Source organism: Chiroxiphia lanceolata, chromosome 20, assembly GCF_009829145.1.
Source record: "Chiroxiphia lanceolata isolate bChiLan1 chromosome 20, bChiLan1.pri, whole genome shotgun sequence".
Classification (NCBI taxonomy): domain Eukaryota; kingdom Metazoa; phylum Chordata; class Aves; order Passeriformes; family Pipridae; genus Chiroxiphia; species Chiroxiphia lanceolata.
The window spans coordinates 2577824-2604233 of record NC_045656.1 but is presented as its reverse complement, the minus strand read 5'-3'; the positions used below and the strand labels follow the sequence as shown (position 1 = coordinate 2604233).

The window sequence follows — 26410 nt, the reverse complement described above, 5'->3', positions numbered from 1 at the left end:
TGATTCAAACAGGACTGAGCAATATAAATAAATGTCCCATCAAAAGGAACCATTCCCAGTTGGCTGAAGTCCCTTGGGTGGCCACGGCCATGGCTCTGATGTGCAGCTCTGTCATTGCTGGGGGTGTCACCTGGGGGCCAATGAGGAAGAGCAGCACTGAGTCTGTGATGCTTAATCCTTTTGGGTACCCATTGGTATGTTTTATGTCTCAATTACTGCAGGTTAAAATCAGCTCTTCATTATTTTTTGCTTTGTTTTCAGGTTACAAACTCATTGGGAGCCATTCCGGGGTGAAGCTCTGCCGGTGGACAAAGGTGTGCTCTCTTTCCTTTTCTCTTTTGGGAAATAAAACAAAGCTAGAGACCTACTCAGGTATTTCACTTTCCCAATGAAATGTCATTTTAAAGTGTGCACAAAACCAAATTGCCTCTTTCCAGCTTTAGTCTTGCATTTCAAGCTGTTAAAACCCCGCTGTGAAGAGTGAGAATGTAGCTGTGGCAAAGAGCTGGGAACATCATTTGCTGCTTTTTCCTGTTATTCTGCTGTCTGCTAAAATCTCTCCTGCCTGCTGGAATACATGGCAGGAGCAGGACACTGCAGAGGAAAGGGGGAAGGTTCCATCACCAGTGTTTCCATCACCAGTGTGAGGGCTCTGAAACAGGGATAACAGCCCATTGTTCCACCTGGACGGGCCCACAAGGATGTTTGAGCCTGTTGTGCTGGGCTGGGGCAGTCACTGCTCCTCCACTGGTTTTCTAAATCAGATTTAAACAGTGAGGTGTCGCTTCTTAATGGTAGGACTATTAAAAATTCCCCTTGTGGGAGTGTGTATGGATGTGGTTGTGTGTAATACCCGTGGGTATGTACATATGGGAAAGGATAAATACAGATGGAAAAGGGAAACACAGATACAATTTGGGCAAGAGGCTTTTAGGGTGTGTAAAAGCCCCTCAGGAAGGGGCTGGTTTCCTAAAATAGGGGAGAAACCACTGAAGAAACATCAAAAGCTGGGGACATGGCTTAGTGGTGGGCTTGGCAGTGCTGGGTTAATGGTTGGACTCCATGGTCTTAGAGGGCTTTGCCAACCTCAATAATTCTATGATATATATGAAAACACCACTCTCCCAACCCTACAGTTGTCTGTTGTAGGCTCTGTAACCTTTCCAAGCAGTTTGCAGACTTAAAAACATTCCCAGCAGAGGCACAAAGCCCTGGAGAACAGAGTTCAGCTACTTGAGGGTGTTTGTAGTTTCAGTTGTTCTCTGCAGGTCCCTGAGAAACTCAGGATTTGAAAATTTGTCTCTAATGTTGTACATTTGGAGAGTAACATTGATCAGAGAATCCCAGATCATTTAGGTTGGAAAAGAGCTCCAAGATGGGGTCCAACCATCCCCCCAGCACTGCCAAGGCCTCTTCTTACCCAGGTCCCCAAGTGCCACGTCTACAAGTTTTTAAACCCTCCAGGGATGGGGACTCCACCACTGCCCTGGGCAGCTGGGCCAGGGCTGGATAATCCTTTCCATGAAGACATTTTTCCAGTATCCAACCTGAGCCTCCCATGGCACAGCTTGAGGCTGTTTCCCCTTGTCCTGTCCCTTGTTCCCTGGGAGCAGAGCCCAACCCCCCCCCCAGCTCCCCCCTCCTGTCAGGGAGTTGCAGAGCCAGAAGGTCCCCCCTGAGCCTCCTTTTCTCCAGGCTGAGCCCCCCCAGCTGTTCCTGGTGCTCCAGCCCCTTCCCCCTCCACGCTGCAGAGCACCAACCCCTCCAGCATTCCTGGGATGAGAACCTGTGGGAATCAACCCCTCATTAATGTGCCAGCACATCTCTAATTCCTGCACCGTGGAGATGATCAGCCCTTGGTCTCTCAGCTCTGTTTTACTGCTTGATTAACTCTGTTTGTTTTGGAAAGAGCCCTTGGAATGGCAATCACCAGCGAGTTTGTATTGTCAGTGAACTGTTTCATCAAAAACCCTGTTCTCCTCGCCCAGCCCTGTATTGTCAGGAGTGTTTGTGAGATACATCGATCCCACTGATGCTTCTGCTGCTCACTCTTACAAATATTTCTCTCCTCTATCATTTTTAGTGTCAGAGAAGGCCGTGAAATGTTCAAAGAAAAACTTGTCAAGCTCCAATGTTGCGACTGAGAAAAGCAGAGAAGCTGCTTTTATTAAAGAAGCAGAATTTAATGCAGTGCTGTAAAGCCATTTCACAAAATAAATAGCAGCTCTATGTGCTTAGATAGGCCCACACTATTTTTAGCTTAAGCAGGAATTGAATGTAAAGGCTTCTAATAAATTGAGCTGAAATTGGTTCCAGGCAGTGGCTTTGCTTTAGGTTCACATCAGTGTGTGAGTGTCTCCAGGAGCCTCGTTGGAGATTTGTATCACTGGAAAGCAGGAGCAGGGCTGGCAGGATTAGCATTAAATAGACTTTCATAGGGATATCACAGATAGCAAAGATTGTGCTCTGTCAAATCCCAGAAAAGAGCAAAAAAACCTGCAAATTTTCAGAAGAGTCCCAAATATAACTCCTGCTCTCCTGGAATTTGTGGATCTCCTGAAGTCTCTGTTTGAAGAATGGGTAGAATAAACAGCATTTCCCACCTTGTTTCATCTTCCACCTGTACAACCAGCCTGTGCATATCTTAGGGGTTACCTGGATATTTTTCCCTGCTGCTCAGTGAAGACTTTCCTTTGGATCACCAGGATCCTTCAGGTGCATAAGAAGCTGCTGTGTCATATTGCAAATTTGCTTTTGAGAGTAGTAGCTTCTTTCTCATTTATTATTATTTAACTGAGCTAACGAAAGGCAGTCTTTGCTCCAAGCAGCTTGAATGCTAAACAGGAGTTAATTCCCATTGGGAAGCTGCTGTGGTTGTGCTGGGAAGGGAAGTGCAGAGTCCTGCTGGAGCCACTGCTGGGTGTGAATGAGGGTTTATAAGGTCAGGGTGTTTATTTAATTTAGTGCTGGAAGAAACACTCTGGCAGACAAATGAAAGGAATTGAGTGTTCAGTAGGGCAGCCTTAAAATTGACCCTTGTTACTCCTTTTACAACAACACTTCTTGCATCTCCAGTGGCTTCTCCTGCTTTTTTTCATGGGCTGGTTCAGTGAAAGCTCCACATTGCTGTGCTGGGGTCTGCAAGGGAGAAGGTACTGATGAGATTAAAGTTTTTTCTCCTCCAAACCAGTTGTAAATCTGACCTCATAAATGCAGTTTGGCTGCAGGGCTGCGTATAAACAGTCACACTGTTGATATGTGTGTGCTGGGAATCGCTCCGAGCGGGTGGCACTGGTGGCACTGGTGTCCTGGGTGACCTCACAGTGTCACTCACAGGGCTTTGAACTGGAGTTCCTGGGGACTGAAGGGAGCAGATTTCAAACTGTACTCTCACTATGCTGGTGTTGTGTTGTCTGTCTGTGCTCTCACTGTGCTGGTGTTTGTGTTGTCTGTCTGTGCCCTCACTGTGCTGGTGTTTGTGTTGTCTGTCTGTGCCCTCACTGTGCTGGTGTTTGTGTTGTCTGTCTGTGCTCTCACTGTGCTGGTGTTGTGTTGTCTGTCTGTGCCCGCAGTCGATGCTCCGGGGCCGAGGGGGCTGCTACAAACACACCTTCTATGGGATCGAGAGCCACCGCTGCATGGAGGCCACCCCCAGCCTGGCCTGTGCCAACAAGTGTGTCTTCTGCTGGAGGTAAAACCCTGGGGGGGTTCACCTTGGGGTTGGGGTCTGCTGGACAGAGACAATGCTGTCCCTGAGCCAGCAGGGAGCCCTGGGGGCAAGGAGGCCAATGGGATCCTGGGGAGCATCAGGAAGAGCATTCCCAGCAGGGCAGGGAGGGGATCCTGCCCCTCTGCCCAGCCCTGGGCAGGCACATCTGCAGGGCTGGGCCCAGCTCGGGCTCCTCAGCACAGCAGGGCCAGGGAGCTCCTGCAGCGGGGCCAGCGCAGGCTGTGAGGATGAGGAGGGCACTGGAGCATCTCCCTGAGCAGCAAAGGCTGAGGGAGCTGGGGCTGTTCAGCCTCCAGAGCAGACCCTGAGAGGGGCCCTCCCACTGTGTGTCAGGGGCTGCAGGGAGGGGGCAGAGGATGGAGCAGGCTCTGCTGGGGGGGCCCAGCAATGGCCCAGCAGGAACGGGCAGGAACTGATGCCCAGGAAGCTCCAGCTGGACAGGAGGAAGAACTTCTTCCCTGGGCAGTGCCCCAGCTCTGAACAGGCTGCCCAGGGAGGGGCTGGAGTCTCCTCCCTGGGGATATTCCAGAGCCCTCTGGACACAATCCTGTGCCCTGTGCTCTGGGCTGGCCCTGCCTGAGCAGGGAGGTGGCACCAGTGACCCACTGGGGTCCCTTCCAGCCTGACCCATCCTGGGATTCTGTCCCTACCCTGTTCTCAAAAGCACCCCCGGGCAGGGTGGGACTGGGGAGAGGCTGAGGCTCAGCAGGAACACCAGCAGTGGTGTGAGTGCTCTGAGTGGGAGGACAGGGAGGTTATTTTTGAGCTCTTTTGTCTTCTACCTTGCTCGTTAATTCATCCCATTAGAGCTGTGTTTCCTTTGGGATTTATGTCTTACCCCAGGTTGCCAACAACACCCATTCCATCCCTCAGCCTGAGTGTCCAACATCCCAGTAAATAATCCTGAATGACCTGGGCTAGTGGAAGGTGTCCCTGCCCATGGCAGGGGTTTGGAACAAGATGAGCTTTAAGGTCCCTTCCAACCCAAACTGTTCTAGGATTCTGTGATAATATTTCCATGCAAAACGAGCCAAACTCCTCTGAGTGCCCCTTTCTGTCTCTCATAGCCTTCAAGTTTTAATAATGCAAATATTTCATGAGAACATTTAAAGCACTGCTCTAACTCTGAAGGCACTTTGAAGCTGTTTCCAGCATTGGTGTTAAGTTTAAGCACTAGACTCTGGTCATCCTGTTAAGTTTGCATTTGGGGGTCTATTCCAAAATGTTAATTGGTGCTCTTGATGGGCTTTCCTCATATCCTGGCTGGAAAGGACTCAGCAAATGGAATGTTTAATGAGAAAGTTCTGCTGCTTTTCTTCAGAGCAGTGTAATGGTTGGGAAGATGATGTGCCACTCGTGTCTCTTTTTTTCCCACGTCTCAGCTCCTGGTGCACCCTGAATTCTGCAGGGTGCCTGGGAATGCTGGGCATGGGATTGTCCCTCTGGCCCCACACAGAAGGTACATCCCAAACAGCAAAGAGGAGGAGGTGGTTTGTTCCCAGTATTACTCCACAGGGGATTTAACACAGTTTCTCTTCAAATTGAGCTAATTCAGTATTTCTTAGCAGCAGCCTGAGTCAGGGAAGTCCAGCAAGTGTAAATTGGAGAGTGCAGTAATTGGGATAAATTGGTTCATTCCACGTGCCTCTAACTCATCATCCTGGAACTGTCACTCTGCACTTCAGAGGGATCCTGGAAGCAGCAGCCCTAGGATGCTGATTTCCTGATGGTTACAACCTGAATGCAAGGAAACAGCTTTCCAGGGGGCTGTGCTGACAGGTTTTATGTATTTATTCATATATTTACCTCCTGTGGGTGAAATGGGGGGGCAGGAGATTAACTCTCCCACATGGAATGCAGCTGGTTGTCTTCTCATACCTCCATGGGAAGCTGGAAGTTTTAAGCTGGAAGATGTAAGGCTCAGGTTGAGGCTCATCCCAGGGCTTGCTTTATGTACTTAAGCTTGACATAAACCAGACCTGCTGCTGAAAGAAGTTTTCTTCTTTTTGGTTACTTTTGCAGATCCTGTGCTTGGGCTGCTGCAGCCTTTGTGTGGCTGTGATTTGGTGTGTTCCCTAAATAATAAGAAGGATTCTTATATATTATATTCCACAGAATAATAAGAAGGATTTCCATCCTTTCTTCCTACACCAAATCCCTGCTGATCCTGTGCCAGCCCAGCTCACAAACCCTGCAGTCAGGCCTATCTCTGCACTTTATTTTAAACCCACCACACCTTGCAGAGTCTTAACCATGTGAGACTGAACATGGGATTGCAGGTGCAGGATAAACACATCCCCTCCTTAGCAGCACTTGCCATCTGTGCTGTTGGAGACACACAAAGCAATGGTTTTGATCTGCTGTTGGCAGAATGTTTTTAACACCAGTTTTACGCCTTGCTGCTCTCCCTGGGCAGCTCTGCCTTGCAGATAAGGCCTCTGTGATTTTTTTTTTTCCCTGATCTCTTCTTTCAGGGTTTTGACATTTGTAGAGCCTGCCAATGTTTCCAACTGCACAACCACAGCAGCTCTCCCAGGATGGCTGAGGAAAAGGCCAAGGAGCCTGTTTGTTTTCTTTTCCTCACTTTGGCAAGAAATGCTGCAGTTGAGCTGCTTTCCCTGGGAATTGGATGTCAGGGGAGTTGGCTGCTTGTCACTGACACGTTTTGGCCCCAAACCAGTCATAGAATCATGGAAGGGTTTGGGTTGGAAGGGACCTCAAAGCTCATCTCCTTCCAACCCCCTGCTGTGGGCAGGGACACCTTCCACTGGACCTCATGGGCGGAGCCAGTGTCCAAACACCTGCAGAAAATTAGGGTGTAATTAAAATAAATAAAATTGATTTACAAATAAAATTTGTAAAAGATGTAGCTTGGCTCTGCACTGGAGCCCTTCCCTTTCCTTGTCCCTGGGAGCAGCAGATCCCTGGGAGCTGCCACTCCTGCCAGTGCCCCCTCACTGGCTCATGCTGCCCAGTGTGTCCCCTCAGAGCTGGCTCAGAGGTTGGGGCTGAAGGATTATGTGGCAGCTCTTTTGGAGGACTGGGAGATGGGAATGACCTGGAGCTGTGCCAGGGCAGGCTCAGGTTGGATCTCAGCCAAAGGTTCTTCCCCCAGAGGCTGGTTGGGCACTGCCCAGGCTCCCCAGGGCAGTGGGCACAGCCTCAAGGCTGCCAGAGCTCAGGGAGGGTTTGGACAACGCTCTCTGGGATTGTTGGGGTGTCCTGGATGGTCCCTTCCAGCTCAGGATATTCCATGATTCTCTGAGCTGGATTGTTTGGTGTTCCCCAGGGCAGCATGGAGCTGTGCTGAACTCCTGGGTTGGAGGGGGGAACCCACACCTTAATTACTGCAACATAACTGTGCTCACAGAGGGAGTCTGTCCCTCCCCATCCCTGCTCTGTAGTGTCTCTGTAGCCTGATTGCCTAAATGGAGCTGTGCAAGTGGCCAAATCTTTTAATCAATTAGAGCAAGAGCGGATTCTGAGGCTTCCTGACACCAAACTGCGACACAGTCACCAGGCAGAGCTCCTGGGATGAGCTGCTCTGGCTGTCTGAAACCCAGTCAATTATTGTGGAGAGGTGGAACAGCAAAATCAGATTGAAATTAATAGGGTTTATTATTTTGCATCTGAGGAGGAGGCAAAGCAGACAGAGTGAAATATCCTGTGGAGGAATTGGCTCATATTTCTTGTTCTGTAACTTTGTTTATACCTGTACCTGAAGGTTTCAGGTTTACAGTAGAAAACAGCTGAAGTTCTTCTGTACACACAGTAAATAAGTGTGTGGCCAAAAGCCAGTGATCACTGGAAACCCTGCAAAATGAAGAGATTCAAAATGAATAATCTCTCCTAGGAGAACTACTTCAGGTCATCAAAAAATGAAGAAGAAACTGAAAACAGATTAAAACAAAAGCTTCTCCTCAATAAGTAACTTGACTCCAGAGGCTCAATCCTTCAGGGAAATGGGAAGTATTGTGATATCAAAGGAGTTGTCACTGCAGGTTTGGAAAACTTGGAACCTCAGAGAGTCTCTGCATGTCCAGCCACCAGTCCTTGCTCTGCTGAGTTATTCCTCTTTTCTCCCTGGTTATTGTTTTATTTACAGGAGTGAGGTATTGTGATATATCATTTCCTTCACATTTGGTTCTTCACTGGTTTGTTGATTTTTGGGCCTTCCAGGAGCTCTAGAAATAAGCATATAAATGGGACAGGAATCATGGAAAGTACCCAGTTCATGCCCCTGTCAGTGGTAAAGAGTCTCGATGCTCTGCCAGCTCAGTAATCAGAGGCACTTCTGGGAGAAAATGTTCCTCAGGTGAAATGGGATTGGAATCTCTGATTTTCATCCCATAACACTGTGCATTTTTCTGGACCTGGGCTTGTTGAAGGCTTCTGTAGCTGTCACTGTCAGCTCCCAACTTTCTGGCATTGGTGGGGAATATATTCAGATTATTGGCTGTGAGATGCTCACGTGGGTTGGGTAATTCCTGCAGGGGGTTGGTGCCCAGGCACCAACTTTTTGGTGTGTTTTGACACTCAGATTAGTTGTGAAATGGTCTTGGAGGCTGTGCCAAGCAGGATTGTGCTGGGAGGGGATGGGATGGAGGGACACAAGCACAGGGCAGACACCTGGGAGGTGCTGAGCACCATCTTTGGGGAACTGCTCTGCAAAAACTGAGCATTTCCTGGAGTTGGGATGTATTTTCTTCATCAGGGAGCATCTTCTGTCCTTAAGATTTCCAAAGTGTGAGTTGGAAGAGGATCACAGAATCCTTTTGGTTGGGAAAACCCTTGGAAATCCTCGAGTCCAGCCATTCCCTCAGCACTGCCAAGGCCACCACTGACCCATGTCCCCAAGTGCCACATCCACTGTGTTAAACCCCTCCAGGGATGAGACTCCACCACTGCCCTACCACATGAAGATTTCCATGAAGAAATTTTCCCTGCTATCCAATCTGAACCACCCTTGGCACCCTCTGATACTTTGAGCCAACTTATCCACCATGCTCTGGGGTGACTGAACCATCCCAGAGAGTTTAAATATCTCTAATCTGTTCTCTTCCCAGCCCAGTCTGGGCCCTTCCTCTTGCTCTTAGGAAAAAGCAGAAGAAAAGCTGCAAAGAGGTTTCTTGTCATCCCAGAGGAACATTAAACGTGGGTTGCTTGTGCACTGGACAAGCTTTTTCCTTGTTCCTCGTTTTCCTCCTCCCATCATTACAGGGAGAGTCATCCTTGGGAGCCCTTTTGTGTGTCCTCTCCTAGTTGTGTCTGATTTTTGCCCTTCCCCTCTCTGAGGTTGCCCCTGTGTTCCTGTGCTGGTTTTGTTTGCAGCTGAGGGATCACAAGGTTGCAGAAGAGCAGGTTGGGTTTTGTTATCCTTTGTTTCTTCGCTTTTTATTGCTGCAGGTTGTGCTTCTGCCTTAATGGGGTTTAAAATGCCAGTTCTCCTCAACTCCTTTGCCCTTAAGCTCTTCTCCTCTGGGATCTCCCCTGATGGTTCTCAGGGTTCACTGAAGATGCTTCCCCTGGACTCTCTTTAATTTTATTCTGCTCTTCCCCTCCCTGAGAAGGACGTGCTCTGTCCTTTCCTGGGCACTGCCACCAGCACTTCCTTCATGTTCCCCCCCAGGGATCACCAGCTCTGGAGCAAATGATACTTTATCCCCGAGTTTCACTTGCCCTCAAAGATTCTTGGAAGGCTTTAATAATCCTTTGAAGAAGGCACAAAGCAAAAGTAGATTTATTAAACCAATCCCCAAGCAATTGGGATGGGGATGCACATCCACCTTCACAGAGGTCTCAGGGACTGCCAGGGACACTCTGGGAATGCTGTCACCTAATCCTGGTGGATCAAAGGTCTGATAACACTGCTGGATGGTCAGCCAGGGAAAATTGGGAGCCAGCTGGGAGATTCCCACCGTGTTTGCTGCAGTCCTGCCTCACTCTGTGGTGGTGGGATGCTGCAGCAGTGAAATGTCTCTGAAGGATCAAAGCAAACCTGTTTCACACTTGGAATCTCTGCTAAAATCGAGCGTTTCTGGTGTGTGTGGCTTTGGGTGGGATTTCTTTTTTCCTTGTGTTATTTTGGGAGGGAAGGAAGGAAGGAATCCCGTGCACAGGTACCAGCTCTAGACTTGAGTCACCAGTGAGGCAGATGATGAGGAGGGTCACGGAACCTGGGGGGGAATGGGAAGGTGACAGTGGAATCCTGTGTGTTCTGGGGACCATAAAACAATCTCAGCCACAAGGCATTGCTTTTTTATGCTCCTATTAGCAGAGAAACTCCTTTTTTGCCAAATAAGCTGCTTTGTAGACATGACCTGCTATGTTTATTAAACAGTTAGGACGTGTTCAAAATTCAGGGCCTGTTGGACACCAACAGCTGTCCAGGGTGTATCCAGAGCTTATTGATTTTCTGCCAACTTGCCCTATAAAATATACAAGGTACAAGTTATGTAGTTAAACATGTAAGAGTTTTATAAATGCATTTTATAGCTGACATTCAGAAAACTTGCCATGTTGGCAGATGAGGGAGAAAAAGGGGAAATACAGAAAGCAAAGCTGTTTTGGCTTAAAGGATCCTTGAGGTGGTAAAGTGTGGGAGCAGTGCTTGAATCTTTGCTCTTGAAGTGGATGAAGAAATGTTTGAGCTAAAAGGCTGGGTTTAGTGAGGCTGGGTCTGGAATTTGGGCTTTAGCACTGGCAGAGTGTGCAACTGCAGGTTTTCACTTGGAGAATCCCAGAATGGTTTGGGTTGGAGGGACTTTGAAGCTCATCCCATTCCACCCCCTGCCATGGGCAGGGACACCTTCCACTAGCCCAGGTTGCTCCAAGCCCCGTCCAGCCTGAGCTTGAACACTTCCAGGGATCCAGGGGCAGCCACAGCTTCTCTGGGCAACCTGTGCCAGGGCCTCCCCACCCTCACAGGGAACAAATTCTCCCAAATATTTCATCTACTCTTAGTTTGAATCCATTCCCCCTTGTCCAAAGTCAGTGGGAGTCTTTTACTTGTCTCCAGCAAGTGTTGGATCAGCCACTTCATCCTGAGAAAGTGCTTCCCTGTCTTTCCTCCCTTAGTTAACTGCTGGGATCATGTCCTGGTGCCCCTGGAGCTGGCAGGCTGAATGCAGCAGGGCACCTCCCAGCCCTCTCCTTGGCTGCCTTCCAGGGCTGCTGGAGAGTGGGGCTGGAAACAGGGGGCACCGGGGCAGAAATCTCAGTGTCAGGGGGATATTTTACTTGGTCTTGTTTCCCTGTCCAGAGCTGTGTTAATCCAACATTTTCTGTGACAGACTCTGCCAAATGTGCTGCTCTTTTCTCAGTGGGTTATTCCGAGTGCAGTGGGGCTGGGAGGGAAAAGGGAAGGAGCTGTTGCAGCATGTTTTGGAAAGAAACAGTAAAGATGGAGAGAGAACAAGGGGGTGAAAACGCTGAAATTCATTGACTTAAGATGATCCTTAAAGGCTGATGATCCCTGTTAGATGCTGATCCAAGTGCAGCAGGAGTGGGGGATTGCTCTGAGCAGGGAACAGGCTCTCTCTGGGCTGTGTTTGTCAGGTGGGACCATGATGGGGACCAACCAGTTGCTTGTGATGTCTCATTTGCTGGTGAGGATGCAGGTTGTTTTCCCAGCTGACTTACAATGGTTTTGTGACATCTTCTCATGCTAATAAATAAGAAATGGGGAGAAACTCTGCAGATCTCCCAGGGGCTTGTGTGGATTTCCCTGGGTGGGCTTTTGCTGGTTTTAGGTGCAATGATCCTTTCCAGGCAAGGTTGGCTTCCTAACCCAATGTGCTGTTCCTCAGAGGGAAGATCTGTGGGGTTTCTCCTTCAGTCTGGGACATGAACCACATCCACCACTGTGGTACAGTGCAGACTTCCTGCTCTCAGAGTTTGAAGCATCCTGCCCTAATCTGCCTTGTTGCCACAGCACAAAACAAAGACTGGATTAGAAACAAATCCTGTCCTTCTCAGGGTGGTGGTTGGTACCTTTAAAATGGAACTAAAGGTGTCCTGGGACCTTCCTTCTCCAGAGCTTCCTGCAGCTGTGGTCAGAAGAGGAGGTAGAACCAGTTTTCCTTTCTTTACAGAGGTTTTCGTGGCTGCAGAGCATCATTTTAGCTTAGAAACCTTTCACCTGGGGTTCAGAATAGGTATGTTAAGTTTAATAGGAACTGCAAGGTCCATTTTTCCCCTCTGGGGAGAGCAGAGCCTGGAAGGAGAGAGGTATGAGAGTGGTGGTCAAGGATGACACCTGAAAGTGGGGTCAGCAGCAGGATGTTGCTGGGGATTTCTTGTGGCTTTTAGTGTTGTTAAACACTGCCAAAGGTGGCAGGTGGGTGCTCCCAGGTGTGTTCAAATGCCAGTGAGTGCCTTGTCTCCTCTCCCTTCAGACACCACACGAACCCCGTGGGCACAGAGTGGCGCTGGAAGATGGACCAGCCAGAGCTGATCCTGCAGGAGGCCATTGAGAACCATCAGAACATGATCAAGCAGTTCAGAGGTAACTTCTCCTCCCACCCCATCAGTGGTGCTTTGAGAAGACAACCAGCAGTGGCACCTTCAGAGCCTGGGGGAGAACATTCTGGTCATCTGGGAGGGAGAGGTGTGAGATGTGGGACATCACAGAGATGGGGGAGAAGAAACTCCTGTGGCACATTTGTTGTTTTCTGAGCTGTTTGACCTTTCCCTCAGCCACTGGGTATCTGGTGCTTCCTGCAGGGGAGGAGGGGAGTTGCACCTTGGTGGTTGTTACACCTTTTCCCTTGGTGAGCACAGAGATTTCCACAGTGGTTAAACGGGTTTGGATGATGGGGAATCTTGGCTCTTCTGTGCAAGTGAGGTTAAAAGTGATCAAGAAATACCCAGCCTTAATCCCCTGCTTTTGTGTTAGTTCTGAAACTTCCAGGTTGTGTTTTTCCCATTAATAATTAAGCAGCAGCATTCAGGGTATTCCTGTTCTCAGGAATTATTCAAACACCTCTTTCTGACTGAAGCTGCAGTTATCCCCTCTCAGTAGCACTGCTTTTCCTTCAAATAGGAACCTGTTGTGAGTTGGATGTTTATTCATTCTGTCTCTGTGTAGACATGGCTGTTTTTTGGGAGGTTTTATTTGATTTCCCAAATGTGATAAACTTGGTTGGGTTTGATATCTTAGAGACCTTTTCCATGATCCAGTGAGTGTAAGCAGTGGAAGGTTCTGGAGGAGTCTGTAACCCCCTGTCAGCCCACGCTGAACCCACAGACCCACCTGCTGTGGTAGAACAGGGGACCACAGGCTTGGGGTTCTGTTTGGAAGGGTCAGCTCAGACATCAAAACCAGCTTGTTCAGCCAGGGTGGTGCCCAGAGAGGTGGGGGAGTCTCCAACCCTGGAGTCTTTCAAGTCCTTTAAGTAAAGCCATTATCACCCTGGACTAAGGAATAACCTTTTCTTCCCTTTACTACTCCCTGCTCTCTTCCCAAAAAGGGCTGGGAACAGGGGATCGTTATGGACAGACTTGTCAGCATCTGAAAATATTGCTTAAGTGTCAAGAGGCCTGTAAGGACATCCCAATTCTCTCCTTTGGGAGCTTCTTCTCCATTAAACAAATTCATAAATATTCCCTGAAATGTGCCTGTGCATCCTCAGCACGGTTACCCTTGACCTGGAACTGTGAAAGGAGAAAGAGCAGGGGGGAGAAAAATGGTTCTGGACTAGAAATGAGCTGCAAAGTGGGAAAAGAAAAGCTGTGTTACTTTTTCAGAGTGATAGATGGCAACATGCTTCCTGCCTTGGGAGCCAAAGGTTTATTAAGGAGAAGGAAAATCAGTAGGAAAAGCCCAGGAGCTGCTGTTCCATGTTGGGGATGTTACACTGTCACTTCCCTGGGGTGCCTGTGGAAATATTGTTGGAGCAGAATCAGTGAAAGCAAAATGGAGCTGGAGCAGTGTGGGGGGATCTGAAGCAGGGACAGGGAAAGGATGCAGGAAGGGATGGGAGTCCCCAGTGGGCTGTGCCAGGCTGGAGCTGCCTCGGGCACAAAACATGGCTGTGTCTTTCCAGCCAACTTAGCAGCTCCACAAACAGCAGGTGGATTTTATTGGGATTGATTTTTGAAACAAAAAAAAAACAACCATCAAAACCCCACAAACCACCCCAGTGCTTGAGCAGTGAGGAGCAGGTTGTTGTGGGGCAGGAGGGCAGGTTGGGCTCTGTCCCTCTGTGCTGCCACTGCTGAGGGATCTCGAGGGCTGGGGGCAGTTTTGGGCTCCTCAGGACAAGAGTGACACTGAGGGGCTGGAACATGTCCAGGGAAGGGGCTGGAGCAGCAGGAGCAGCTGAGGGAGCTGGGGGGGCTCAGCCTGGAGAAAAGGAGGCTCAGGGGGGACCTTCTGGCTCTGCAACCCCCTGACAGGAGGGGGGAGCTGGGGGGGGTCGGGCTCTGCTCCCAGGGAACAAGGGACAGGAGGAGAGGGAACAGCCTCCAGCTGTGCCAGGGGAGGGTCAGGTTGGATATCAGGGAAAATTTCTCCATGGAAAGGGTTGTCCTTCCCTGTCCCAGCTCAGGGCAGTGGTGGAGTCCCCATCCCTGGAGGGGTTTAAAACCTGTATAGATGTGACCCTTGGGGACATGGGTTAGGGGTGGCCTTGACAGTGCTGGGGGACAGGTTGGACTCGAAACTGGGGGTCTTTTCCAACCTCAGTGATTCCATGATTCTGCAGCACTGACTGGGACTCCAGAGGAACTTCCAGCAGGGCTGAGCTGTTTGACCCCCAGAGCAGAATAGACAAATTTGGGTCCTGGAGAATAAAACCACGGGGCAATGTCTTACCTAGAGATCCTTCAGGGCTTGAGCACCCAGTGATGCTGCTCAGGTGATGCCCAAAGCCATTTGAATAAATTGGTGCTGCCCTTTGTAGTCCCAGTGCCAAAGGAACTGCTGAGCTCATCTGAGGAGCACCAGGAGGATCAGAGGGATGGAGCAGCTCTGCTGGGAGGAAAGGCTGAGAGAGCTGGGACTGTTCAGGCTGGAGGAGAGGAGCTTCAGGGAGACCTGACTGTGGTCTTTCAGTACCTGAAGGAGCCAACAGGAAAGATGGAGAGGGACTGTTTACAAGGGCCTGGAGTGACAGGACAAAGGAGAATGGCTTCCCACTGCCAGAGGGGAAATTTAGGTTGGATATTGTGAAGGAATTGTTGGCTGTGAGGGTGGGGAGGCCCTGGCACAGGTTGCCCAGAGAAGCTGTGGCTGCCCCTGGATCCCTGGAAGTGTCCAAGGGCAGGTTGAACGGGGCTTGGAGCAACCTGGGCTAGTGGAAGGTGTCCCTGCCCATGGCAGGGGTGGGACTGAGTGATCTTTAAGGTCCCTTTCCAACCCAAACCATTCTGGGATTCTATGAGGCTTTATTAATTCAATGCATTGAAGTAGAAATGAGATTTTCTTTGAAGGAACAGAAGAATTCTTGTGTCCCTTTATCCTTTAGGATATCCTGGAGGAACAGCCCTCGATACTCTGAGTCCCTCTAATATATCATGTTCTCCTTTATTGTTGCCATAGTTTGTGCTGGTTTTGAAGACCACAGACATTAAAGTCACATAATTCTCTTTTAGAGTAAGTGATGGAGAGAAATGTTACTGCTGTGGAGTGAAGGTGGGAAGCAGTGCAGTTGATGGATACATTTTTCCAGGGAGTGACTGGTAAATCTCTCTGCCCTTGCAAAGGGCACACAGAGAATGGAAACATAATTCAGAAATAGGAGAGTGGGGAGTCTCTGATGATACAGCCCAGGGAAAAGGAAAAAAAAAAAAAAAACAAACAAAAATGCATGACCTGTGCTGGGAAATCCTGAGAGTCCCTGAGGGTACAACAGCCCCAAGTGCAGGAGAGTTCCTGCCCTCCTGGAATAGCACTAATGCTGTGCAGTTTATCCCTGCCTGGCTGGTGATTTGTACTGTCAAATGTTTGCACACAAACCCTCTCCCTCCTCTGGGCTGTGTTTGCTGTTCAGCAGATTTGGTGTAAACTGTTTTGAGAACGTTCCACTCCAACTTTAGGTGATGTTGGAATTTTCTTCTCTCTGCTTACAAAGCTGCCACGGTAATTATGGGAGTCCAGAGGAGAGATGCTGAGAGAGGGGAATTAATTAATTCCAAAAATGACTTACAGTAGCTTTAGAAATACCAAAGTTAGTCCTTTAATCTCAGTGTGTGGTTCAGATGCTTCTTTCTTTTCAAATAAAGCTCTCATTTAGTACTGTCAAGTTTCTATGGAATAACCATTAGTCCTCTCACTGGCTCAGGACTGAGCCTGGCTGGTTTAAAATTCACTAAGCTCTGCTCTGATTCCAAATCAGCTTTTTTCTACATGAGGCTGCAGCAATATCCACAAACACCCCTTTTTATCTGGGCTTTGCAGCACAGGGTGGAATTTTCTGTGCTGCAGCGTCAAGGCAACGAGAGGTGAGCTGAGGACCTGGATCCACACTCAGGGCTTTGTTTTTTTAGCTTTAAAAGAGACCAGCCCCCAATCTAAGCCCTCAGATATTATTGGAGGACATCAAGGCACGTCAAGGAAATGTGAAGTGACATATTTGGAGCAGAGGCTTGTTTGTAGTCGGGTGATTCCACGCGGGGTCCTGAGCGCTCGGGCAGGGCTGGGTGGGCTGGAGGAGGGTTTTCCTCCCCTGGGAATTGTGACCTCAGGTGGGTCAGACCTGCAGGTGATGTTTTCACATGGATGCTACAGTTGAGCTCCTTGTTTTCCTCTTCCTTCTGAAATCCCTTTGCTGTTCAGGGCCATGTCATGGTGGGGGTTTGAACTCTTCCTTGTGTGTTTGCCGGTGTGGATTCAGCCCCAGCTGTTGATGTTCTGCCCAGTGACACGTGCTCAGCTCCCCCAGGAGCTGCTTTTCCTGGGGCTGGGGGGCCACAGGGACCAGCAGCAGACACACACACACACCTAACCTGGGGTTCTTTCTTAAGACACCTGCTTGAAGTTGTCAAACTGGCTCTTGTGTTTCTGTCTCAGTGCTCAGGCAGCACCACCGAGGGCTCAGCAATGGAAAGCTGGGCTCAAATGTTAAAGCTGGGCTCAAATGTTAAAGCTGGGCTCAAAGATTAAAGCTGGACTCAAATGTTAAAGCTGGGCTCAAATGTTACTCGTTACTACTACCCACGTTGCTCACAGCAGTGATCAGGGCACACACAGCCCCAGGCCCTGGGTGGACACTGTCTATGGGTTCCTGCAGTGCTGCTCCTGGGCACTGCCTGTGGCCTGGTGTCCCCTCTGGTTCCAGCTGCTTTTCTCAGTCCTCTTTGTGCCAGAGTGTCTTTTAGATACAGATGCAAGGTTTGGGAGGGGGATTTGTTATGGGATCCCAGAATGGAAGGGACCTTAAAAATCATCTCGTTCCAAGCCCTGCCATGGGCAGGGACACCTTCCACTTTACCACATCACTCAGGGCCCCATCCATTGTTGATTTAAGGCTGTTTCCCCCTTTTCCAGGTGTGTCAGGCGTGAAGGCAGCTCGCTTTGAGGAGGCCCTGGCAGTGAAACACTGTGCTCTGTCCCTGGTGGGGGAGCCCATCATGTACCCCCAGATCAACCGCTTCGTGAGGCTCCTGCACCAGCACAGCATCTCCAGCTTCCTGGTGACCAATGCACAGTTCCCAGAGGAGATCAGGTAAGAGCTGGATGAAATACCTTCCTACTGAAACATTGGAATGCTGACCTGTGTCTTGATTCCACTTTATCCCCCACTGGAGTGAGCTCTGCATGATGGCAATGGAAAACCCACTCGGCACCTCTTTGGTTTGAACCTCAATCTCCCAGTGCTCATTTTCATCTCTTTCTCTCCCCCAGTTTGATTTTCCTTTCTGTACCTCTTAAACAAACTGGGATTGCTTCTGGAGGTGAAGAGAATGGAATGTTGTACCTGCTGAAGGAGGAGAACAGGGAGGGAGCTGTGCTTTGAGCTCGGGGCTGTGGATACCTGGTGTGTTTCTGTCAGCCACAGCAGGAGACTGAGCTCATGAATTTTGGGTCTGACCTTTGTTCTCACTCCCTAAGAGCAGCTTTTGGCTCAAACCAAAGCTCTGTCCAGCCCAGCATCTCCAGCAGGACCCTGAGTGCAGGATAAGGACACATGACAAGCACACACTCATTGGCAAAGTGGGATCAGAGGTTTTTACCTCCCTCTCAGAGGCACTTGAGCTGTGATTCTGTAAATGTAACAAACATATTAATGGACACTCCAAGAGTCTTTACAAATGCAAAGAATCCCTTTTTCTGCTGCTTTGGAGCATCCAGGCTGCTTTTAACAAAGTCTGAAGCAGAGTAGCAAGAGCCGAGGGTGGGTGGGAGCTCAAAATTCCATCAGCTGATCCCTCTGGCAAAGTCCAAGCCTGGAGTTGGGTGAGCTAGTGCAGGGTGGCTTTGGGGTGTCACTCAGCTCCTTGTTTCAGCTCAGTCCTCTCTGTGTCAGTACTTCTGATAGGGCTTCCTTTTCACTCCTCATGGTCTGAATATGGCAGTGGGGGGGGGGTGGAGGGCAGGCAATTTTGGAGGGAGTAATTATACACCACAAAGGCATTCCAAATGATTGAATAATTGTGTAATCAAGTTACTTTAAGTCATGTATTATGTGCCTGATAGATAGAAATTGCTCTTTCCTAAATATAGCAGTTTAAAAAGAGAGCACACGCTCTATTTTGAAGCTGCACTTCTTCGGATCTGCTGAATCTGTTTGAAAAGAAACAAAAAAGAAAGTGATAAAACGCTGGTCTTGCTGTCTTAAAAATTGCAACTGATCTTTGGCTCTTCAAAGCAAATGATTTGCTTAATGTGGGAACTGAAGTAGGCACCAGGCTCAGTTCTGTGCTGTCAGCAGAGGGGAGCTGGAGTGGAAATGTTACTCCTAAAATAGGCAGAGTGACCTCTGGTGCAGGAAGGGCCTTTGGACAAGGGCCTGCAAAGGCCTCCCAGGGCTGGAGCCCCTCTGCTCTGGAGCCAGGCTGGGAGAGCTGGGGGGGGGGTTCACCTGGAGAAGAGAAGGCTCCAGGGAGACCTGAGAGCCCCTTGCAGGGCCTAAAGGGGCTCCAGGAGAGCTGGAGAGGGACTTGGGATAAGGGCTGGAGGGACAGGACAAGAGGGAATGGCTTCCCACTGCCAGAGGGCAGGGATAGATGGGATATTGGGAAGGAATTGTTCCCTATGAGGGTGGTGAGGCCCTGGCACAGGTTGCCCAGAGAAGTTTTGGCTGCCCCATCCCTGGAAGTGTCCAAGGCCAGGTTGGATGGGCCTTGGAGCAACCTGGGTTAGTGGAAGGTGTCCCTGCCCATGGCAGGGGGTGGGACTGAGTGATCTTCAAGGTCCCTTCCCACCCAAACCATTCCATGGGAGGGGACTGTGGGCTGGGCTGTTGCTGGGTTTGGGACAGGAGCCCACTGGGCCTCCTCCTCCTCCTCCTCCTCCTCCTTCTCTTCTCTCTGGACTGCAGCTCCACCTGCCCCCCACAAACATCCACAAAGTGAGGGAGCTTTCCTGGCTCTGAACAGGAACCCTCCTGTGTGTGTTTGCATTTGTGATCCTCAGAGATAACAATGAGCAGATTCTCATCAGATTGTCATCATTGCTCATAAGCAAACGCTCGGGTTTAGTGTTGCTGTGTCTGCTCCTGGTGGGCTGCTGGAACCACCTCGTGGCTGGTGTGTAAATGCCATGGATTTGGTGTCCTGGATGTCACCTCAGACAACCAAAACCCCATCCTGGTACCATCCAACTAAATCTGTTAATTGTGAAGTGTAGCTGAGTTCCAGGAACATCAGGTGGGTTCTAGTTCTCATGGCACCCATGGCTGCCCTTTCTCCTTATTCCCTGAGCATGTCCAAGCTCATCCTGGCTCAATTCCCAGCCAGGCAGGGTCCTGTGGACCTCTCCTGCTTGGAGCAATGTGGTGCAGAAATCCCTCCTTGGAATCTCTTCTAATTCCTTAATTTTCTCCATCTAACAGTGACTCTGGCTCTTGCCTGTCGTTAGCTTTGAGTTCCTAAGAGAAGAGATGATTTTTCTCAGCCTGCAGTTTAAAAACCCCCTCCATCTTCACTGGGGCACCTTCTAATTAAACAAACACAGCATTGAGGAAAAAAAAGGGTATTTTGGCTCAGTATTCTCTGAAACTGAACACTCCAATCCACTTAGGCCTAGAACATTTGCTCATTTTGGAGTCTGTGGCTTTGGGCTGCCAGTCCAGACAGGCTTGTTTCCCAAACTGATATTTTAACCTGAAATGTTCAGTTTGTTCTGGGTTCCTCATGCAGAGGGAATGTGTTCAGATGGTTGGTTGAGTGTCCACGTGAAGTGGATTTTTCTGCACACAAAGAGCTCTGCTCAGTCTCATTGTGGCCAGTCCTTGTCCCTTTGTCACCTTCAGGGTGGGCAGGGGGTTGGGTGTACTTTTGGGTGGCCCTGTTTGGCAGCTGAGCAATGGTTTCTAATTTCTTCTCCAAGGAACCCCACGAAGCTGGGACTGGTGCTTGCTCATTGCACTCCCAAAGTGCTGTCCCCACACTGAGCTCTGGGGGACACTTGGGATGTGGTTGTTCAGCTCAGAGCCCCCGGGGTGGAAGGTGCCACGAGGGCTGGGTGTGTCACACTCACTGGCTTTGTCCCTTCTGTGTGTCACCAGGGTTTGTCCCCATCCCTGGAGGTGTCCAAGGAAGGACTGGAGGTGGCACTCAGTGCTCTGGGCTGGGGGACAAGTCACAGGTTGGTCTTGATGATCTTGGAGGGCTTTTCCAACCTGGAATTCTAAGGGAGCTCCTTCTAGGTTGTTCTCAATGCCCTCAATGATCCCTTTGCTGATGCACCTGTTGCTGCTTCTCCTTTATTCCCTTGATTTCTGGAAGGGTTTAGACTCAACCCAGGCTCTACACACAGCACAGGAGGTTTAAACTCTTTAGGAATTACCAGTGTTGGGCTCACAGATGCTGAGCTCACCAGCATAGTGTGACCAGAAAGGAATATTATTTATGGAATAAGGCCTTGTTAGTGGAAGGAGAACATGATGGTGGTTTGTGTGGGGGTTTATTTTCTAAACAGCTTTAATATCCCTTCAAAAACTGGCTGAGGATCCACCTGCAGGTCAGGTAAGTTCCATGTATGCAGCAGTAGGAAATGGCTGAGTTATGCCTCTATTTAGAATCCCAGAATCACTGAGGTTGGAAAAGCCCTCCAGGATCACCAAGTCCACCCTGTGCCCAATCCCCACCTTGTCCCCCAGCCCAGAGCACTGACTGGGGGACTCTACCACCTCCCTGGGCAGCCTCTTCCAGTGTCTGACCACCCTTTCCAGGAAGAGATGTCCTCCTGAGGTCCATTTCTGTTGAATGGGATTAGTTTTCCATGGGCCAGAGCAAACAGAACGTGGGGCAGGGGCTGAGCTGTGTGGATTTTAACCATGGGGGCTGTGGGGAGCAGCAGAGCTTCTCCCTGCTTCCCTGGCAACCTCCTTTGGGAAGCCTTTCCCAGTGTGTTACAGCTACTCTGGAGTGAAATATGTTCCAGTTCAGTGAGGAAAAGATAATTAAATTGTCAGCCAAGGCCTGTGTGTGTGAGTTCCCAGCTTTGGGGGTGTTATTTGGTGGAAGGTTCTAGCAGCTCACCACGGACAATGGTCACTTGGCAGAGATGAACCCCTGGACTTGGATGGTTTGCCAAGTTCCTGTTGCTACTGGACCTGCAGAGCAGCTTGGTGGGAGCTCCTGTAGCACAAAAACACAAACTGAAGCAGCAGCAATGTCTGAAAACAGCAATTCCCTGGTTTTTCTTTCCAAAGGAGCCTGGAGCCAGTGACCCAGCTGTATGTCAGTGTGGATGCCAGCACCAGGGAGAGCCTGAGGAGAATCGACAGACCCCTCTTCAAGGACTTCTGGCAGAGGTTTCTGGACAGTTTAAAGGCCTTGGCTGAAAAGGTACCCAGTTAAGAATGTACTTCTAAATAGGGTTTTTTAATTCCTTCTGCCCTTTGCCTGCTCAGGACACCTTTTTTCTTCCTTCTCACTTTCCTTCTGCTTTCTACAAAAGCAGAGACTTTCTACAAAAGACTTGAGAGGCTTCAGAGGCTCTCAAGGTGGGCCATGGGGTGGGTTCTGGATGTGCTGGGAGCATATTTGCATGGTTTGTACATTCAGGTGTATAAATTTTAGCAGGTTTGATCCATTTTCTATGTGGGGACAGACTCATTGACAAAAGAATGTGTCTGAAATGGGACAGTAAACTGCTGTGAGAGATGGAGAGATCATCAAATAACAGATTTCCTGATGAAGGGGTTACACTGCAAACAGGCTGCTGAAGGAAAGCTGGAGAGCTGGAAATTCAGGGAAGCCTGGGAAGAGTCACAAACCCCCATATATCACCTTGCTCTGGTTCTCAGAGGTTCCCTTGACCCTGCAGACATGACACTGTGTGTGCTGGAGTTTACCAGCTCTGACCACCCCCCTCCTCCATGGAAATCTGCTTATTTCTGGAAGATTGACCCAAACCAGGGGTGATTTGTGTCCACCAGAGGCAGCTGAGCAGTGACCTGAAGGCCCATGGGACTGTGTCAGCTCAGAGTTTGGTGTGACATGTTTTGTAGCAATTAATGCCCCATCCTGGGTATTAATAACAATAGTGCTTCGTGAGCAAGTCTCCTCCTCTTCTTCCTGATCCTGTGCTCTGATGGAAGCAAATCCTTGTATTTACCAATTTGGCAGCTGTTGACACGTTCCCTGCTGAGATGAACAGCCAGGAGAGAGGGTTTCCTTTAAATAGTGAGTTTTTCTGCCTTCTGAGATGACAATATTGGGCTATTTTCTGCCAAATCTACTCAGATTAGTAGATCTGAGGGACTCAGCAGGGTTCCAGTTTATTCTGGAAAGTGTGATCAGGTGGATTGTGTGTGAATGTCTAGTCTTAAAATCTCAGGCCAAACTCTTGGGTGTGTTGAAATCAGGTACAAACTGAGTTCCCTGGGAGCAGGGGCAGTGTGGGAACAACAGGAGCTAAAATATTGAAGGCAAAAAAAATGTTGAAAAAGCCCTTTGGGGACTTGCTTTTGCTCATCATTTCTTTCCTGCTGCCTCTCTTGACCCTGGATAGATTTGGTTCATTCCTTGCTGGGTGTTGTCAGAAAGTTCCTTGCAAAGGATTGAAGGTGAAAGTATTGGCAGGTCTGTCCATACAGCTAAAAATACTCTGGCCAAGGTGAAGAGGAGAGGAAAAAGGAGCTCAACTAGCAGGTGCATTTTCTCCTCAGAGCAACTGCACTTTGAAGGGTCCTTGAAACACTGGGAAAACAAGAGCCAGTTAATATTTGCTCCAGTTGGGGAAACTGCTCTGCCAACCCTGCTCAGCTGCACATGGGGACAGCAAGAGCTCCTGGGGAAGCTGCTGTTTGTTGGGTTTTTCCTCTTAATCACAGAATCCTTTTGGTTGAAAAAGGCCCCCAAAGGCTGTTGAGTCCACCCTGTGCCCCATCCCCACCCTGTCCCCCAGCCCAGAGCACTGAGAGCCACCTCCAGTCCTTCCTTGGACACCTCCAGGGATGGGGACTCCACCACCTCTCCAGGCAGCCCCTTCCAGTGCCTGACCACCCTTTCCATGGAGAAATTCCTCCTGATGTCCAACCTGACCCTCCCCTGGCACAGCTTGAGGCCGTTCCCTCTCCTCCTGTCCCTTGTTCCCTGGGAGCAGAGCCCGACCCCCCCCGGCTCCCCCCCTCCTGTCAGGGGGTTGCAGAGCCAGAAGGTCCCCCCTGAGCCTCCTTTGCTCCAGGCTGAGCCCCCCCAGCTCCCTCAGCTGCTCCTGCTGCTCCAGCCCCTTCCCCAGCTCTGTTCCCTTCACTGGACACACTCCAGCCTCTCAATGTCTCTCTTGTCCTGAGGATCCCAAAACTGCCCCCAGGACTGGAGGTACCTCAGCAGTGCCAGCACAGGGGGACAATCCCTGCCCTGCTCAAACCATGTTATACGTGATTCTGGTACCCAAAAACCCCCTTAAAGTGCTCCTGGGGCGTGGAAGTGCTGATGCATTGTGTTGGGAAGGTGCTGCTGATTTCTCTGGAACCAAAATCCAAGCCCCATGTTTTCCCAGTGAATCAATCCATCGAGGCTGAGTCAATCCTCCTGAGCCCGAGACGAGCTGGCACTGCAGCTCCTGTGACTCACTGCCAGTGGGAATCGTGGGGAGGTTTGGTCTGTGCACATTTAAAAAATAAAAGTGGGCAAAGGGAGCTGCTGAAAACACAAGTTGTACCTTGCTGGGCTCGCCCTGTGGGGTTTGGCAAGTGCTGATCCTGTCCTGGGGCTGCAGGGGTGGGAGGGTCAGGGCCTGCTGCAAAATAATCCTCTGCTTGGATAATCCAGACAGAGGAGTGGGAGAAAGGAAGAGGAGAGGACACAGTCCTGACTGAGAAAGGGTGTTCTTGGCTGTTTTCTTTCTGTAACCAAAACCAGGCTGATTCTTCTGGAACACAGGGATAGAAGGGCAAAGGGGTGGGTTTTGAACCTGTTGCTCCAGTGGGGTGGTTAAAGAACCACAGAATGGTTTGGGTTGGAAGGGACCTTAAAACTCATCTCATCCCACCCCTGCCACGGGCAGGGACACCTTCCACTAGCCCAGGTTGCTCCAAGCCCTGTCCAACCTTGGCCCAGTTACACTGAGAATGGATTTCATGCTTTGAACTGAAGTTCTGCACAAAGTTCTTGAGCCTCAGTAAAGGAGTGAATTTGATAAGGGATCATTCCCAGGAGGATTTGCCTGCCTCATCCAGCATGTTGGGGATTAGCTGCTACATCCATTTTCAAAGGAAGCTCAGGAATAAAAGATAATAATCTGTGCTATTTCTCATTGCAGCAAACAAGATGAACCCCCCCACACACTTTGTCCACTGCTGTTTGGAGCAAGTTTTATCCTTTCTAGAGCTGTTCTCACTGAGCTGATCTTTGTGTTAAACTTCCTGTGCTGAGAACCATTTTGTGAGAGAGGAGTTTGTGTTAGACAGCAGGTACACTCCCAGAAGGCTCCAGTTGTTTTTTGTCCTGTGTCCTCTCCCTCCCAAATTAAATTGAGAGGAAAAGGAAAGGCATTAACATGTGCAACTGGGACTGTGCCCTTTCCAAACATCACATCTGAAGTTTTGTAGCCTCGTCCTCTGACAGCCTTGAGTTTGTGAGGATGATTGAGGGGTGACTTGACTTGAGAGACAAGTGCTTGGAGGGAGCACTAAGGATGTGACTCCTTATCTCTGTGTCAGGGTGAGGAATCTCTGTTGAAAGATGTTTCTTCCAGCCATTGCTGCTTCCTAATGCTAAAATCCAAGTGAGGAATGAGGTGCAAATTAATAATGAAGGTCCAGCAGCTCAGGAGGGAAGGGATGGATTTTCCATCCCTTATGATTTTATAATCAAGTTGATGCTTTTTTCCCCAAAAAATAACATCAACCAGACGTGCTGAGCAAGAAAACAACCCATGGTCTGTGAGCTCTCACCCCCACAGTCAGATTTGGGATCCTTTTGTGTTGGATTTGGGATCTGTTTCCCTCAGTGTTACTGGACCACGTTCTGTAGGCTGAGAACCTTTGGAAACTGTTGTTGTGGTTGTTGTGGTCCATAAATCCCTGAGGGTTTTCCCAAGGATAGGGATGTGACTGAGACAAGTGGGAATGCCCCTCTGAGTTGCTGATGGATGAAGTGGGGATGCAGCGACCCAGGGTGGCAAAGTGTGTATGGATTTCTACCCAGGCACTGGGAAAACAGCTGGAGATGGACCAGCACAACATGGTCCATTCTGGATGTGCTTTTTACCACAGAATCCCAGGGTGGATCAGGCTGGAAGGGACCCCAGTGGGTCACTGGTGCCACCTCCCTGCTCAGGCAGGGCCAGCCCAGAGCACAGGGCACAGGATTGTGTCCAGAGGGCTCTGGAATATCCCCAGGGAGGAGACTCCAGCCCCTCCCTGGGCAGCCTGTTCAGAGCTGGGGCACTGCCCAGGGAAGAAGTTCTTCCTCCTGTCCAGCTGGAGCTTCCTGGGCATCAGTTCCTGCCCGTTCCTGCTGGGCCATTGCTGGGCCCCCCGAGCAGAGCCTGCTCCATCCTCTGCCCCCTCCCTGCAGCCCCTGACACACAGTGGGAGGGCCCCTCTCAGGCTCTGCTCTGGAGGCTGAACAGCCCCAGCTCCCTCAGCCTTTGCTGCTCAGGGAGATGCTCCAGTGCCCTCCTCATCCTCACAGCCTGCGCTGGCCCCGCTGCAGGAGCTCCCTGGCCCTGCTGTGCTGAGGAGCCCGAGCTGGGCCCAGCCCTGCAGATGTGCCTGCCCAGGGCTGGGCAGAGGGGCAGGATCCCCTCCCTGCCTTGCTGGGAATGCTCTTCTTAAGCTGTTGGGAGACTAAAACAGCTCCTGAAGCAAGTGGCTGCTGGTCTATGGGCTTGATGGTCTCTGGGAAGAAGGTCCCTGGTGTCACTCGTGCTCTGAGGAACATTCTCCCAACCTTGCCGTGGTGCCACCTCTTCTGTCTGTATTTTCTTGACTTCATCATGATAAATCCTGTCCAATCCACTCCATACCCTGTGCCCTGCAGTACTTGCTGTGCTGCCAGGCACCAAGTGGGCATTGCTGAGCTGCTCTAACTTTCAGGGGACAGGTGCCAATGTTCCCT

The 26410-nt window shown here is 49.9% G+C and overlaps 1 protein-coding gene across 1 annotated transcript in view; it reads left to right on the top strand.

Annotated features, from left to right (window-relative positions):
- LOC116796783 (S-adenosyl-L-methionine-dependent tRNA 4-demethylwyosine synthase TYW1-like) overlaps positions 1–26410 on the top strand; it is a 101997-nt gene that overhangs the window by 33524 nt on the left and 42063 nt on the right. Inside the window, 5 exon segments of the mRNA XM_032707686.1 lie at positions 262–314; positions 3573–3691; positions 12127–12236; positions 17220–17397; positions 21550–21685. Of these exon segments, the coding sequence (XP_032563577.1) occupies positions 262–314; positions 3573–3691; positions 12127–12236; positions 17220–17397; positions 21550–21685 (596 nt within the window).